The 15254-nt window shown below is 31.6% G+C and overlaps 4 protein-coding genes across 8 annotated transcripts in view; 2 read left to right on the forward strand and 2 right to left on the reverse strand.

Annotated features, from left to right (window-relative positions):
• LOC135127822 (tumor protein p53-inducible nuclear protein 2) overlaps positions 1 to 6189 on the forward strand; it is an 86337-nt gene extending 80148 nt beyond the window's left edge. For all 5 annotated transcript variants that reach the window (XM_064054462.1, XM_064054464.1, XM_064054463.1 and 2 more), the window contains one exon: positions 4562 to 6189. In XM_064054462.1, coding sequence (XP_063910532.1) covers positions 4562 to 4717 — 156 coding nt within the window. In that variant the 3' untranslated portion in view covers positions 4718 to 6189. The remainder of the gene's footprint in view (positions 1 to 4561) is intronic.
• The window catches only part of LOC135127818 (uncharacterized aarF domain-containing protein kinase 5-like), a 103373-nt gene extending 96857 nt beyond the window's left edge, over positions 1 to 6516 (reverse strand). Inside the window, exon 1 of the mRNA XM_064054449.1 lies at positions 6244 to 6516. The gene's annotated coding sequence lies outside the window, so the exon portion shown is untranslated. The remainder of the gene's footprint in view (positions 1 to 6243) is intronic.
• On the forward strand, positions 6245 to 12047 carry LOC135127823 (uncharacterized protein F13E9.13, mitochondrial). The gene is made up of 5 exons (XM_064054465.1): positions 6245 to 6328; positions 6633 to 6715; positions 6766 to 6906; positions 6952 to 7151; positions 11554 to 12047. The coding sequence occupies exons 1-5, from the start codon at positions 6253 to 6255 to the stop codon at positions 11870 to 11872; spliced, it is 819 nt and encodes a 272-aa protein (XP_063910535.1). The 5' UTR covers positions 6245 to 6252; the 3' UTR covers positions 11873 to 12047.
• On the reverse strand, positions 11862 to 13908 carry LOC135127820 (putative protein tag-52). The gene is made up of 4 exons (XM_064054458.1): positions 13287 to 13908; positions 13053 to 13239; positions 12439 to 13001; positions 11862 to 12391 (listed from the first exon to the last, which is right to left on the reverse strand). The coding sequence occupies exons 1-4, from the start codon at positions 13779 to 13781 to the stop codon at positions 12068 to 12070; spliced, it is 1569 nt and encodes a 522-aa protein (XP_063910528.1). The 5' UTR covers positions 13782 to 13908; the 3' UTR covers positions 11862 to 12067.
• Between the last annotated feature and the right edge of the window lie 1346 nt (positions 13909 to 15254).

Raw genomic sequence — 15254 nt, forward strand, 5'->3', positions numbered from 1 at the left:
ATACTATCGAGAAAGATTCCGTAACAGTGATGGAAATGCGCATTTTTTCTTTGTTAGATTGAAAGGTTCGTCATAAATCTTATTTCAAAACTTTCCGTTGTGTCAAGGAAAATTTTGTTTAGGTTTATATTTACTTCGAACGTCATATCGATCAGATGGCGGTGTCAGACCTGATTGGGTTTTACGGGTAGGTGTTTATTGTAATATTAAGGCATAATCTATCAATCTGTGATCATAAACAGTTAAAGTATCGAAACTTTACCACTGGAAATGACAAACAATAGAAATCTTACCGGTTTTTTGTGAAATTTGACAAAAAAAAAAAACACTTTATACCTGCAGTTTATGAATCCGCCTATTATTTGTAAGCTTCAATATACAGATTTAAAAAATAATAAAAGTGTGTGCAACATTTTACAATTTAACTTTGGAACTGCAAAACCGACGCTTTAAACTTATCGCAAATATGGTAAATCGCTTATCAAAATTTGTCTGTTTCTCCCCTCCAAAAACTTGATGACGTGAAAAATAAAGTTGATTTGCACAAATATTTTTCAAAAAGTGAGTTGCTCTATTTATTTGAACTAATTCCATAATTTTGAACCGCCTTTTAATTTTTGTTCACATAAAAAACCGGATTAAAAAAAAACCATAATTATTATTATTGTTTTTTTTTATTTTTTGCTGCCACTGCATTGCACTAAAAACATAAGATTTTTTGTAAACATAAAAAAAAGTTCGAAAATTATAATTTGCTTTAAACAGTTGGGCCAACGAACGTTTCTTTTATAGTATTGCCATTAAGTTATTTTGTTCTTTTTTTTTTGGCGAAACTTTTGGATGCCAAGGGTAAAAAGTATGTTATTTTATAAAATGTAAGTAGTTTACCGTGCAAAATTTTGAGGTGACGACAGCAAATTGTTGGTAGGGATGATCAGACAAATTCTAATTCGCGTTTTACTTCTACACAATATTCCTGATATTAATTTAAGATCTGACAACAATCAATCCGGTAGTTTCGGAAATTATCTTCCTAATAAATATCGACACAGACAGATAGACAAACGGACGACAGACAGATAGATAGACAGGCAGACAGACAGACGCTTGGGAAGTAAAATTTTGAAATAATAATTATTATTATTATTGAAGTCTTCATTAAGATGAATTAGTACTTTTAACTTAAACGGTTTAGTGTTGGTAATTTAGAAAAAAAAAAAATAATAAAAAAGAATAAAAACCGAAAATTGTAAATCCGAAAAATCGACAAAACGAAAAATCCAAAATTTAAAATATCGAAAAAAGGAAAAATTCAGAAACGCAAAAATTCACAAAAATGAAATGGTGAAATATTGAGAAATCGAAAAGTCGAAAAAGGTAATTTGTATTAAAAAAATCGAAGAATTGAAAAGTCGAAAAACTGAAAATCAAAACATGGGAAATCGAAAAATCTAGAATTTATAAAATGGAAAAATGAAGAATTGAAAAATTCCAAAACTGGAATGTCGAAAAATGGAAAATTGAAAAATCGAAAAGTCGAGACGTGGAAAAATTGATACAGCCCAAAACCGAAAATTTAAAACCAGAAAAATTTAAATTTAAAAAAATCGATAATGAAAACATTAAAAAATCGAAAACTGAACAATAGAAATATCGAAATCCCGGTAAATAGAGAAATCGAAAAATGGAAAAATCGAAAAATTAAAAATGTTCCAAAACTCAATTATGCAAAGATTGATAAATTAAAAAATCGAAGAAAAATTGAATCGAAAAACTGAAAAATCCCAAAACTGAAACGTTAAAAACTTGAAAAGTTGAAAATTTAAAAAATTGAAAAATCAAAAACTTGAAAAATTGAATAATCGAAGAACATTTGAAAAATCAAAAATTTGAAAAATAGAAGCATAAAAAAATTCGAAAATAGAAAAGTCGAGACGTCGAAAAATTGAAACAGCCTAAAATCGGAAAATTAAAAATTGAAAAATTTAATTTAAAAAAATCGATAATCGAAAGATTGCAAAATCGAAAATTGAACAATAGAAACATTGAAGTCTCGAAAAGTAAAGAAATCAAAAAATGGAAAAATCGAAAAATGTCCCAAAACTCAATTATCGAAAGATTGATAAACTGAAAAATCGAAGAAAAATTGAATCGAAAAACTGAAAAATCCCAAAACTGAAACGTCAAAAAATTGAAAAGTCGAAAATTTATAAAATTGAAAAACCAAAAAATTGAAAAATTAAAAATGCCTCAAAACTCAATTATCGAAAGATTGATAAATTGGAAAATCGAAGGAAAATTGAATCGAAAAACTGAAAAATTCCAGAACTGAAACTCCAAAAAATTGAAAAGTTGAAAATTGAAACAATTGAAAAATCAAAAACTTGAACAATTGAAAAACTGATGTAGCCCAAAATCGGAAAATTAAAAACTGAAAATTTAAATTTAAAAAATCGATAATCGAAAAATTGAAAAATCGGAAACTGAACAATAGAAACATTGAGGTCCCGATAAATAAAGAAATCAAAAAAAAGAAAAACCGAAAAATTAAAAATGTCTCAAAATTCAATCATCCAAAGATTGATAAATTGAAAAATCGAAGAAAAATTGAATCGAAAAACTGAAAAATCGAAAACTTGAAACGTCAAAAAATTGAAAAATTAAAAATGTCCCAAAACTCAGTTATGGAAAGATTGATAGATTGAAAAATCAAAGAAAAATTGGATTAAAAACTGAAAAAAAACTAACGTCAAAAAATTGTAAAGTCGAAAATGTAAAAAACTGAAATGTCGAAAAATTGGAAAACTGAAAAATAGAAACAAAAAAATTGTTAAATCAAAAAGTCGAGACGTCGAAAAATTGATATAAACCCAAAATAGGAAAATTAAAAACTGAAAAATTCATTTTAAAAAATTCGATAAACGAAAAATTGAAAAATCGGAAGCTGGACAATAGAAACATGGAAGCTTCGGTAAATCGAAAAATGTAAATTTAAAAAATTGAAAACAAAATTAGAATATCGAAAAATTAAAATATTGAAAAATTAAAAATGTCTCATAAACTGTATCGAAAGATTGATAAATTGAAAAATCGAAAAAAAATGAATCGAAAAACTGAAAAACCCAAAACTGAAACGTCAAAACATTGAAAAACTTAAAATGTCCCCAAATCTCAGTTATGGAAAGATTGATAGATTGAAAAATCGAAGAAAAATTGAATTAAAAACTGAAAAATCCCAAAACTGTAACGTCAAAAAATTGTAAAGTCGAAAATGTAAAAAATTGAAAAATCAAAAACCTGAAAAATTGAAAAACTGAAATGTCGAAAAATTGGAAAACTGAAAAATAGAAACATAAAAATTGTAAAATCAAAAAGTCGAGACGTCGAAAAATTGATATAACCCAAAATAGGAAAATTAAAAACTGAAAAATTCAATTTTAAAAAATTCGATAATCGAAAAATTGAAAAATCGGTAACTGGACATAAGAAACATTGAAGCTTCGGTAAATAGAGAAATCAAAAAATGGGAAAATCGAAAAAAGGAAATTTAAAAAATTGAAAATAAAATTAAAAAATCGAAAAATTACAATATTGAAAAATTAAAAATGTCTCAAAATTTTATCGAAAGATTGATAAATTGAAAAATCGAAAAAAAATTGAATCGAAAAACTGAAACGTCAAAAAATTGAAAAGTCGAATATTTAAAAATCGAAAAATCAAGAACTTGAACAATTGAAAAATCAAGAATGTCCCAAAACTCAATTATCGAAAGATTGATAATTTTTTTTTACTTGTCAAGTATAAACTCGTTCATAGCATAATAATTATGGAAAAGTAGTTCTCCCATTTCCGGCTATCTGTTACTCGTGGGTTAGTTGGTGTTTTTTTTTTTATACAAGTGATCCTCGAAACTGAGGAAATTTTAGATATATGTATGTATTATAAAAATATCACGTAGGTGGTGGAAACGCTAATCAAAATTTGTCTATTCATCCCCACTGAAAATGCGATGACGTCAACTAAAAATTCTGCTAGATAAATTTATTGGCACCAAAAGGGCTTTCAGTTCACAGTTGGCAATTTCGACATCGGCACGCCTAAAACCAATGAGAAAGAAGATAGAAAACACATTTTTGAAAATAAAATCTTGAGAACATAACACTCTTTGTCCAGTTCATATTTTTGCTCTTCAGTGACGAAATGCTTGTAAATCAGATCAAACAGAAGTTACACTTCAATGAAAAACTTTGTTTTATTTTAAGTGACCATAAACACGTAAATAACAAAATAATATGCAGCTTACAACCCAAAATTAAAATTTGGCTCAAATCGTACTCTGCAGTTATTTTTGGCATCAAAGGAAATTTTTTACTTAATGAATTTTTTGTACCATAAGAAAAGTTTCTGCGATTTTAGATTCATCTACCGCAGTTTAATTAATGGAGTTGCCGGACCTGAAAGGAAATGACCGTGCGTTTAAATGTACTATTTATCTGCTTATATCGTCTCGTAGCTCATTTCAATACAATGATAATACGATTAAATTTTTTTCTCGTTTCAGGTGCAAATTAAGAAGGCATGCAAATTCGTCAAACGGGGCTCCCTCAACCGTAACAATAAGGCTCGTGAAGTAAACAGTCGCAATCGTCGACAAAGGCGCGGGGAACGTTCACAGGGCGCCACTCGTTCCTTCGCCAACAATAACCGCAAGTGCTAAACTGGGCACAAAGTAAAAATGATCTCAAATAAGTCGCAGCGCCCCGGTGCCACTTCGGTATTCATCGAATGATTTTCGTTTTTCCCACCAAGCTTTCGTGATCAGTTCTGCCGACATTTCTCATGTTAATTGACGAAGAAGGGTAATATTGATTAAAAACCCCTTCTGTTTGTTTTTTGTTTATTATTTTCTTTGTTTCTTTGTTGTGCAACGGAGAACGTGGTTAGCTCGAGAGACTCATGGGAAAAACCACCAAAGCACCGTGTTGTGTTCATTAAAAAATTCTGTAGAAATGTGCGCCGGACAATACCGATCCGGACCGAGTGCTGCGACACCAAAAAAATATATATAATTTAATGTTCGTCTTTCATAGTTTTTTTTTTTTTTATTAATATAGTAATTTTATTTATAATCACGTTAACAGAAGCAGGGAATTTCAAATCTGGGCATTCTTATTTATTTGGCCAGTTGTTTTTTTACCTGTATGTTAATGTGAGACAAGTGTACATACAGAGATATAATAGTCTATTTTTATTGTAATTACTTTTAGTGAGAAAAACGATAAATTATTTTTGTTGGTTATGTATTTTTCAACCACTCAATCTGGGCTCGGTTTTCGAAAATCAATTAGAGTCAATTAGGAACAATAACACCCACTCGATAGTTTCAATAATTCGTCCAATTTTCGAATACTTAGCTTTGATTCCATCACCACTTTACTGGATTTATAAATAACGGGACAGCCTGAAGAACGAACCAATTATTATATTTTTTATAAACCGACTACACTTAAATCAATAGGACGATTCATAAATCCAGTAACGGTCTCTATACTGTATCTGTATAGTTTTACTGTATCATTACTCAACCACCTACCGGTGGAATAACTCAGTTATCAAGGCATACACATAACATCAAATAAAACCACAATGCCTTTCCAACATTACAAACCTAGTAACTGATAATAACACTTAATTTTTAGGTGATAGCCTTTATTGAGTCACACTATATATTTTATCGGTTAAATGTATTTTACCTAGATAAAGGCTTGAATTGTGCTTGTGAAAATTAAAAAAAAATGTATCATTAAAAAAAAATCCGATTGTGTGCACCTTACAATGTTTTCAAGTATTATAATGACAAAATCAGTTCTGCGTACAGAACCGCGATTATTCTTATAGAATATGATTGATTGTGACGAATGCATGTTAATGTTAAGTCTGTATGTTAGGTTCGATTTATGGATTAAACTATGTTTATAAGTGGTATGTATAAAATGTATGCAGCACGATTAGATGGTAGTTACTAAAATGTATGCATCTTAGCGAGTTTTATTCGAGTTTGTAAGTGTTCAGAGTGTAATCAATAATATGCGCTAATGTTCATTTTTATCATGAAGTGCAACCTTTCAGTGCGTGAAAGACAGAAGAAAATGTTATAAAAAGTTGAAAACAATAAAAATTAATTATGTTGATGGCGTTTTTGTGATAAGAGGGTTAGATAACCTCAAAGTTAAGCCTACTTACGGTTGGGAAATGCTCAAATTCCGGACTTTATTTGGCGGGAGGAAATGTGCGGTGATCGGGATGGTGCATGTTGGGGCACTACCAGGTAACTAATTTAATACTGAGGGAATTAAAAACACTCGTCGCGAGTAAGCACTTGGCACATGGGCTAGCAACGAAAGTGAGGTTATGTACTGACAAAATTGCAACGTAGACACTTGTTTGCTCTTCGATAAAAGTGCAAATTGCACTCGGTGATCATGTTTCGAGTAACTGATAACGTAGATAAAGGGACGTGTTAGTCGGGAATAGTGACTTATTAAGAAACTCGGATTCAAAATGAGCGGCTAAAAGTCACGTGATTTCAGCTGTCATACAAATGTCAAACAATTTGAATTCGAATTTATTAGGTACCCCTCGATTTGAAAATTCGGTCGAAAAGTTAGTCCACAACGCACTGAAGGAGGTCGAAATATACTTGAAATGCGATATTGTAAGTCGTGGATTTGTTATAAAACGAATTGTTGTTACAATTATTTTCAGGATGGGCTGCTTGTGGAAAATATGCATGATGTTCCGTATATACAGTCGAGACACTTCAATCCTGAGGTAACAGCTACCATGACTCGCGTTTGTTCAGAAATTAAAAAAATTGTGGATACAAAGTTACCCTGTGGCTTACAAGTGAGTTTTTGATTTTGTAGTGGCAAAACTGCACCCTTGTAATAGGTTTTGGCTTCAGGCAACAAAGAAGCCCTAGCTGTCGCTCAAGCCACCGGTTTCCACTTTATACGAGCCGAGGGGTTTGTTTTCGGTCATGTGGCTGATGAAGGCTACACTGACGCCAACGCAGGTTTGACGCTGCGCTATCGCAAGAACATCCAAGCTGACGACGTTCTTGTTTTCGCCGATATTAAGAAGAAACACAGGTCTATTATCTGTTCACGATCTTTATGTAGTAGGGTTGGCCATGAAAATCTAGTGAGTTTGTTGGTATTCAATACAGAAGAATATAAATTCCCTGAACTTTTCGTTAGAGAAATATAAACATTGTTGCCGATACTTTCAGTTTTCAGTAGCAATGATCAAGTTAACGGTATCCATTTCTTAGAAAGCATAAAACTTTACGCTATTTAAAACATTTATTCGGCTTTTTGTAAGTGTTTATTTCATATGTAAGGAACAAACACTAAAATTTCACTTAAACATTGTTTTTATATGAGTGGGGGTTCTACATACGACTATTGTAGCATGGCACATTTAGTATCTCATTTTTAATTCTCAATCATCAGTTCGTTCTGCTCGCCCACTCTTCTTAGAAATGGAAATTTCGACCTTTGTGAACAGCCTATTTCCATATCTTCCAACTTCTTTTTTCACTTTTCTAAGATTTAAAAGGGTTGGTAAAAGACAACAACCTTTTTCTAGTGCTTTGATCGGTTTAGCTCTTCTGAAACATTTTTCCGGCCTTAAATTGAATGATTTATCTATATAGCTATTACTAATGCTTACGTAAGTGCTCTTTATTTCCTTTCACTAAGTACTTTCCAACGCTTATTAATAAGAACGTTACTATACGCCTTTTCCAGGTCCATGAAGAGTAACAAAAAAAATGAAAATGCTTAAAATTTGGTGCAAATTAACAACGTGGATGATCTAACTAAAATTATACTTATTTTGTTGTACGTCAGGTAGTTTTTCACATACTACCTTGGTAAATTTAGAACGAAAGATGCGTAAAAAAATCACCCCCCAACAAGCTACAATTCACTCCATATCTATTATTTCGTTATGAAAATCTGTATCATCACCGTCATTTTCAAATTCAGATTCTGAATCAGATTCCCCTAGCGAAATAACGCAAGGAGGTATAGATTCGTACGAAAGATTTCCCATATTTTTGTTCCAATCTGCCAAAATAAGTTTTTCGCAATGTTTACAAAAATTTTGCCACATGCTTGGAGTACATTTAGAAAGCGCCTCAAGCCATAAATTCTTCACCTTTTTTTTAATGAAGGTTGAGAATTTATATGCGTGTTGTAATAGTCCTTACAAAATCCCCACGCCATTTCAATTGGATTATATTGACAATGGTACGGAGGTAATCTAAGAACTTCATGGCCAATTTCTCTTAATGTCTCGTCTACCACATATTTTTTTTCTATTGTTTCTGAAGCGTTTAATTAAATCTCACAACTGTTTCTTCGAAATATTTTTGTCAAATTCAACACTATATTTAATGAGCATTTCACATTTTTTACTAGAAAAAGTGGGTGGTTTATCCAAATGAACCGAATGATACGCTGCATTGTCTAAAACCACCACACATTTTTGGTCAACTTTGTCAAAGCAGGATTAACCACCTAATTTTGAAAAATTGTCCCGTCCATCGTTTTATGATAGTCTCTATCGTTATTTTTTGAATTTAAAAAATTGTTACAACCGTGCAAGAACCCCGTGGAGTAAACCTTGATCCTTCACTTTTAAGGGGACTCGCTAGACGAGGTATAAGATTTTTTTGGTTTTTTGTATGAAAAAATGATATTAATATAGATGTATCATACATCAAACTGCAGCTTTTTTCATATTCTAGAGACCAGTTCAATCAATTAAAAAAATATGGCTGAGAAATATCGTAAAAAAACACCATTGTATGTTTTCTTTTCAAGTTTTTTGAGTCATAACCATCATAGAATCGCTTGAAAATTCGCACATGGATAAAACATCACTTTTTACAGGGCGCAGAGTCATTAAATGTTTGTTAGTGGTACAGTTTGTTTAAATAATAATGTGTTTATTAAAATCAAAATATGTCACAAATTAATGCAAAATATATTTGCTTATCCCCTCTAAAAAATTGATGACGTCAGCTCAAAAGTTTGCCGAATAATCCTATTTAAAATGTACAAAATATGATGAGTCTCTTCTTGTAATTTATCATTCCATTCATATTTTTTGGATTCGGATATACAGGCTGACTCAAAAAATTTAATGATTGGGCAAATTTATTTTATTGATTTAATCAGGAACTACAAAACCGTATGCTTTGAAACCTAATGCGAAAAAAATCATAATAGGCATGCAGTCGTCACGTTTTCGATAGCGAGGGAAGTACTGTCTAAACTCTTTAGACCGATTTTTTTTATTTTCGCATTTCTCCATTTCTCAATTTTTCAATGTTTCAGTTTGGGATTTATTCACTGTTTCGATTCTTTAATTTTCCTTCGATTTTTAGGTTTTTCAATATTTCAACTTTGGAATTTTGCAATATTTCGTTTCTTCAATTTTTCAAATTTTTGATATTGTTTTCTCGGTTTTTAAATTTTTCGATATTTTAATTTTTCAGTTCATTTCAATTTTTAAATTTTAGATATTTTGTTTTCTTTAATGTTTTGAGTTCTCGATCATTCAATTTTCTGAGTTTTCGGGCTTAGATTTTTTTTGTTGTTCAATTCTTGGAATTTAAAATTTTTGTTTTTTAAATTTTCCTATTTATCAACTTGGTGGGATTTCAATGTTTTGATTTTTTGATTGTTCAATTTCTCGATTTTTTGAATTTTTAGTTTTTGATACGATTTTTTTTTTAATTTTCAGTTTTTCAATTTATTAACTTTACGATACTTCAGTTTTGCTCGATTTCGATTTCTCAATTTTTCGACATATTGTTGGGATTTTTCAATTTATCGATTCTTGGATTTCTCGATTCTTCATATTTTCGGTTTCTCGAATTTCTTCATTTTTCGATTTCTCAATTTTCCGATGTTTCAGTTTTACGATTTTTAAATTTTTTTATTTTTCAGTTTTCAATTTTTGACGTTTCTAAATTTTTCGATTAACTGATTTTTTAATTTTCCTATTTCACTATTTCTTGATTTTTCAATTCTTTCTTCAATTGTGATTTTTCAATTTTTCGATTTCTGAATTTTTCAATGTTTCAGTTTTGGATTTTTTCACTTTTCCGATTCTTCAATTTTCTTTCCATTTTTCAGTTTTTCAAGATTTCAGTTTTGAATATTTTCACTTTTTCGATTTTTCAGTTTTCCTTCCATTTTTCAGTTTTTCAGTATTTCAGTTCTGGGATTTTGCAATGTTTCGGTTCTTCAATTTTTCCATTTTTTGATGTTTCGATTTCTCGGTTTTTCAATTTTTCGATAGGTATTTTAATTTTTCAATTTTTAAGTTCTAGATTTTCCGTTAATTTTTTTGTTTTCCTTGATGTTTTGATTTATCGATTATTCGATTTTTCAAGTTCTCGGTTTAGATTTTTTGGTTTTCCAATTCTTCGATTTTTAAATCGTTTAATTTTTAGATCGTTCAATTTCTTGATTTTTAGATTTTTCAATTTTTCGGTTCACCGATTTTTTTTCATTTATAATGTTTCAATTATTAACTTTTCGATTTTTCAATTTTGGTCTAATTTTGATTTCTTAATTTTTTATTTTTTGACTCCTCTGCTGTTGATGTTTTGATTTCTCGAATTTTCAATTTTTTGAACATTTCGATGTTTCGATTTTTCGACTTTTTGGCTTTTCGAGTGTTCAATTTTTTGATTTTTGAATTTTAAATTTTTGTTTTTTTGATTTTTTTAGTGTTTCGATTTCCCAATTCTTCAATTTTTCGATATTTTACTTTTTCAATTTTTCGAATTTTTAAATTTTACATTTTTCGGTTTTACTATTTTTTGATGCTTGTATTTCTCAATTTTTCAAGTTTTCAATACTCATTTTTTCAGGATTTGAATATTGAGAACTTTTCAATTTCTGGATTTTCAATTTTCAGATATTTTAATATTTTGGTTTTTTAATGTTTCGATTTTTGGATTTTTCTATTTTAAGTATATTTCATTTTTCAATTTGCGCCTTTTGCGGTAGTATTATTTGTTGTGCTGCACTTGGCGGGCGAGGGAAGTTCTGTCGAAATAACCTTCGACCAATTTTTATACTTAGCACATAGGGTTCTTCTAAGCATTCCTTATTTAACCGAACAGTTATTAATTTAACTAAGCAGCTATTATTCCACCAAGCACACATTATTTTTACTGAGAATTTATTTTTTAACTGAGCATTTATTATATAACTTAGCATTAAAGTTAATTAAAAAATTGCGTCTAATAATTCTGATCTAATAAATGAAGTAGAAAAGTGGCAATCCAGCTCAAAGCAAATGTCAATCAGACTACTGATAGACAAAAAACTAAATCATCAAATCAGTTTATCCAACTTAAAGAAAAAATATCAAAGCCTACTGTACTATATAAAGATCGTGAATGGATAATAGAATAATGTTTTGAAAAATCGTGTTCATTATTATTTTTTTTTTTATAAATTCTAGCTCCCATGCTGTCACCAGTGACGTTTCTCTGGTAGAAACCGCCAAAGCCGCTGAATTTTTCCTAGCAGATGGCCTTATTCTAACTGGAACGGCGACGGGAAGCCCTGCGGATGGTCAAGAATTAAAGGAAGTTCAGGCATGTACTTCACTGCCTGTCTTAATTGGATCAGGAATTACAGTTGATAACGTGTCAAATTATTCAAGTGCTGATGCTTTTATAATAGGATCACATTTTAAAAAGGGTGGGAAATGGGGTAATGAGCTCGACGTGGAGCGGGTGAAGCGGTTCATTGAAAAAAAAAACAGTCTGTGTATATAAAAATGTATAAAACTCAAAATTCGCTCTCTCAATTCATAGTCATGCCAAAAAACTTAAAATCGTATGAATTTTACAACATTCTGACGCTGAATTAGTAACTAGTTTTTGATATTCAAATTGTATCAAATCATACATAATTTGTACATAGGTGATGTAATAAAGTATTGGACAATTATACACAGCTCCATAAACAACCTACTTAAAACCAAAAAATTTTTTCACTGATGAGCCAATCCCACACAACCACTGGTTCATTTTAAAGGAGAAACCTCTATCAGGGTGTGGTTGCCCAAAAACGAACAAGTCTCTTGAAACACTAGCATCCTGTCTTGATGGAAAATCATCAAATCTTTCATTAATCTGATTTTCTTTGAACTCTCTCATTTCTGGCGGTTTTAATGTAATGAGAAATGAAGGAGTGCAGTTTCCATTTTCTGCACTATTTGGAAGACTGAAGGTGGTCCTGAGTGGCCTCCTTTTCGCCAGCATCACAGGTCTACTGACATCATTTTGCTCCACCTAGAAACACAATCAATGAAATGTAATTACACTTTAAACACCCTTACAAAAGCGGTTTTTCTCTTTCTCAATTTTGTACCAGGGCTCAACCCAACTTCATTGTATTCACCCACATCTTTTCTCTTCACAGGTCTCCTAACTGTACTTTCTTTTCTAAGTGTTTTCCTATCATTAATTAAATTTTCAATAGCTGCTTCAATTTCATCCACCCACTTTATAGTGTCTGAGTAACTGTTATCATACAAGACCATTTCCTCATCCTGGCACACCACTTTAAACGCACCTTTGTCATGGACTGTCTTTACTTTGCATTTACTCAGTGGATAAATGCCACAACATTTCAAAGAATTTAGTTTTAACTCATCTTTTTTCATTTTGCAAAACATGATGATGTCATTCATTAAAACCACGTGCATTCTTTGACTGTGACTAGATTTGTTGATAAGGCGCGACAAAGGGCCTTCTTTTATTAAAAACCGTCCTGGAGTGATTACACTGGGCTCGCCATGTTGTAAACACCTCTGCAGTTCAATCAGTCGTTGCATGTGTTCATGGTCTTTGATGATTTTGTTAATATGATCAGCTGCGTTTTCTACTTTTTTTAGAGAGTCTGAAAATAAACAACAATAAAATCACAATAGGGTTTTAAATTTTTAATTACCTAAGAGACTGTTATAGTCTGGCTCAGCTGGAGAAGTCAGATTGAATAGAGAAGTCAGAAGTAGCTTATATCGCGGCACACGCTGTATTGGCACGATTAGAAGCGCTGAAAGCTTGGACTGCACCTCTGGGCGTGTCTCTTGACTCTCCAGAAATTTTTCAAACTTTGGGTTATCTCGGTGGCAGTTCTGCAACCAATTTATTAACACAGTTGCTACCTAAACAAAACCCTCACCTGTAGAAATTCCAAACTCCTCTTAAATCCCGACGCATAAAACGAATAGCTCTTGAAAAACGGAGCAAGCTTGGTGAACGCTTTGGCCACATTATTGTTCGAGTTGTGCAGCTCCTCCAACAGCTTCTTGTTAATATTATAAATGGAAGTCAAGTCCCTGAATAAAATGTCAAAATCTGCCGGCTTCAACAACTCCTTTTCCTGCGTCGGTTTAATAAAAAATTGCATTATAACCTCCAATTGCCGGATGTAATTCTCCTCCGATTCGAGTATTTCGCTCAGAATTTTCTCTTTTTTTGTCTTCCGGGTGCATTCTTGATTCTCCTGCTCGATTTCCTCCAGTGCTGCCGTTACACGTTTCCGAGTTTTGGTCGTTAGCAAATTTTTTTCGTTGATTGCTCTTTTAAGCTCGGCGCTGAATTCGCTATTTACCTTTGGGGTTATGGGCTCCAGGACGACGAAGCACGGTTTTGTGGGGGTTTTTTGTTCAGACATTGTTGGAACAGTCCGTGTAAATTTTAAAAAGTGTTATTTAGTTACCATTTAACAACCACCTGTTGGCGGAAAAATACGGTCGCAGAGGTGCCAACACCGTGGTTTGAAGTTTGCGACTAGTGCTACCAACATTGTGGGTTTTAATGATTGTTGATTTGAATCTTCACCGGTTTTTCGACATTTATAATAATAAGTGTTGCAATTTTACATTTAAATCATGAATGCAGAGACGATGTAATTCGGGAAGAGAAAAGTTTAATCCAGATAAATATTTTTCAAGGAATTAAATAATAAAATTCTGTGACTAAACTCCCAGCGCTGGTAATTTAGTGTCTAAATTTAAAATGATTCAAACACAGTTAAGACATGCGCATAAAAATTATGAAAGCCGCGGAAAATTGAAAATTTGGCCGTGACTGCTAACAAAATGGGAGACCTACAAGTGGGATTTTTGAACTTGCTGTTGACGTTGAAGTTCCCGTTGCAGTTGTTGTTCCCGTTGACGTTACCAAGTTGCCGTTAATATTAACCTTGATGTTCAAGTTTTACCTTATTTAAAGAGGTTGTAGAAGAAAAGTGGATTTAAGTTGATTACTACAAAAATTTACCATTTTAGACACGTTTTAAGTTTCTTGTTGTCGAAATAAGTCTACACATATTAAGAAAAAAAAAGGCAAAATGTAGCCCCGCCCACCCACCCTGTCTCAATTGTGATGATTTTTTTATTCGTCGTGGGCCAAGAAGGCGGAGCTGAACTGCAAAATCCTTATTTCTCAACGGAAAATTAAAAACATGTTTTTAAGTATGGTGTTATTCAAAGAATACTGTTTATATTAAAAAAATTAAAACCAAAGATTAACTTGCCTTGATTTAAATATCAATGAAGTTTTCATTCGTTGGCAGACTTAGGGGCCGAGCTTAATTGCAAAATCCATATTTTCTTACAAAAATTTACCATTTTAAACGTGTTTTAAGTTTCTAAGAATAAAAAAATATACATAGTATTCATTCAACAACACGATACTCAAAAACATGTTTGTGATTTCTTGTAGAGAAATAAGTATTTTGCAGTTAAGTTCCGCCCCCTTGGTTCACGGCGAATAAAAAAATTATCACAAGGGAGATAGGGCGGGTGGGCGGGCTGACATTTTACCTTTTTGTTTTAACATATGTGTACTTCTTTTCACAATATGAAACTTGAAACATGTTTAAAATAGAAAATTTGTATAAGGAAATATCGATTTTTCAATTAAGCTCCGCCGCATAATTGCAAAATCCATATTTCCTTGCAAACATACCATTTTAACCCGGTTCTAAGTTCTTGTTGTGAAAAGATGGCTATGTATATTAAGAAAAAAAGCAAAATATAAGCCCCGCCCACCCGCCCTATCTCAATTCTGATGATTTTTTTATTCGTCGTAAGTCGAGGGGCGGAGCTTAATTGTAAAATCTTTACTTTTCTACGAAGAATTA

This window comes from Zophobas morio, unplaced genomic scaffold (genome assembly GCF_036711695.1).
Source record: "Zophobas morio isolate AGI-343-1 ecotype UQ-CSIRO unplaced genomic scaffold, CSIRO_AGI_Zmor_V1 ptg000012l, whole genome shotgun sequence".
In the NCBI taxonomy this organism is placed as follows: domain Eukaryota; kingdom Metazoa; phylum Arthropoda; class Insecta; order Coleoptera; family Tenebrionidae; genus Zophobas; species Zophobas morio.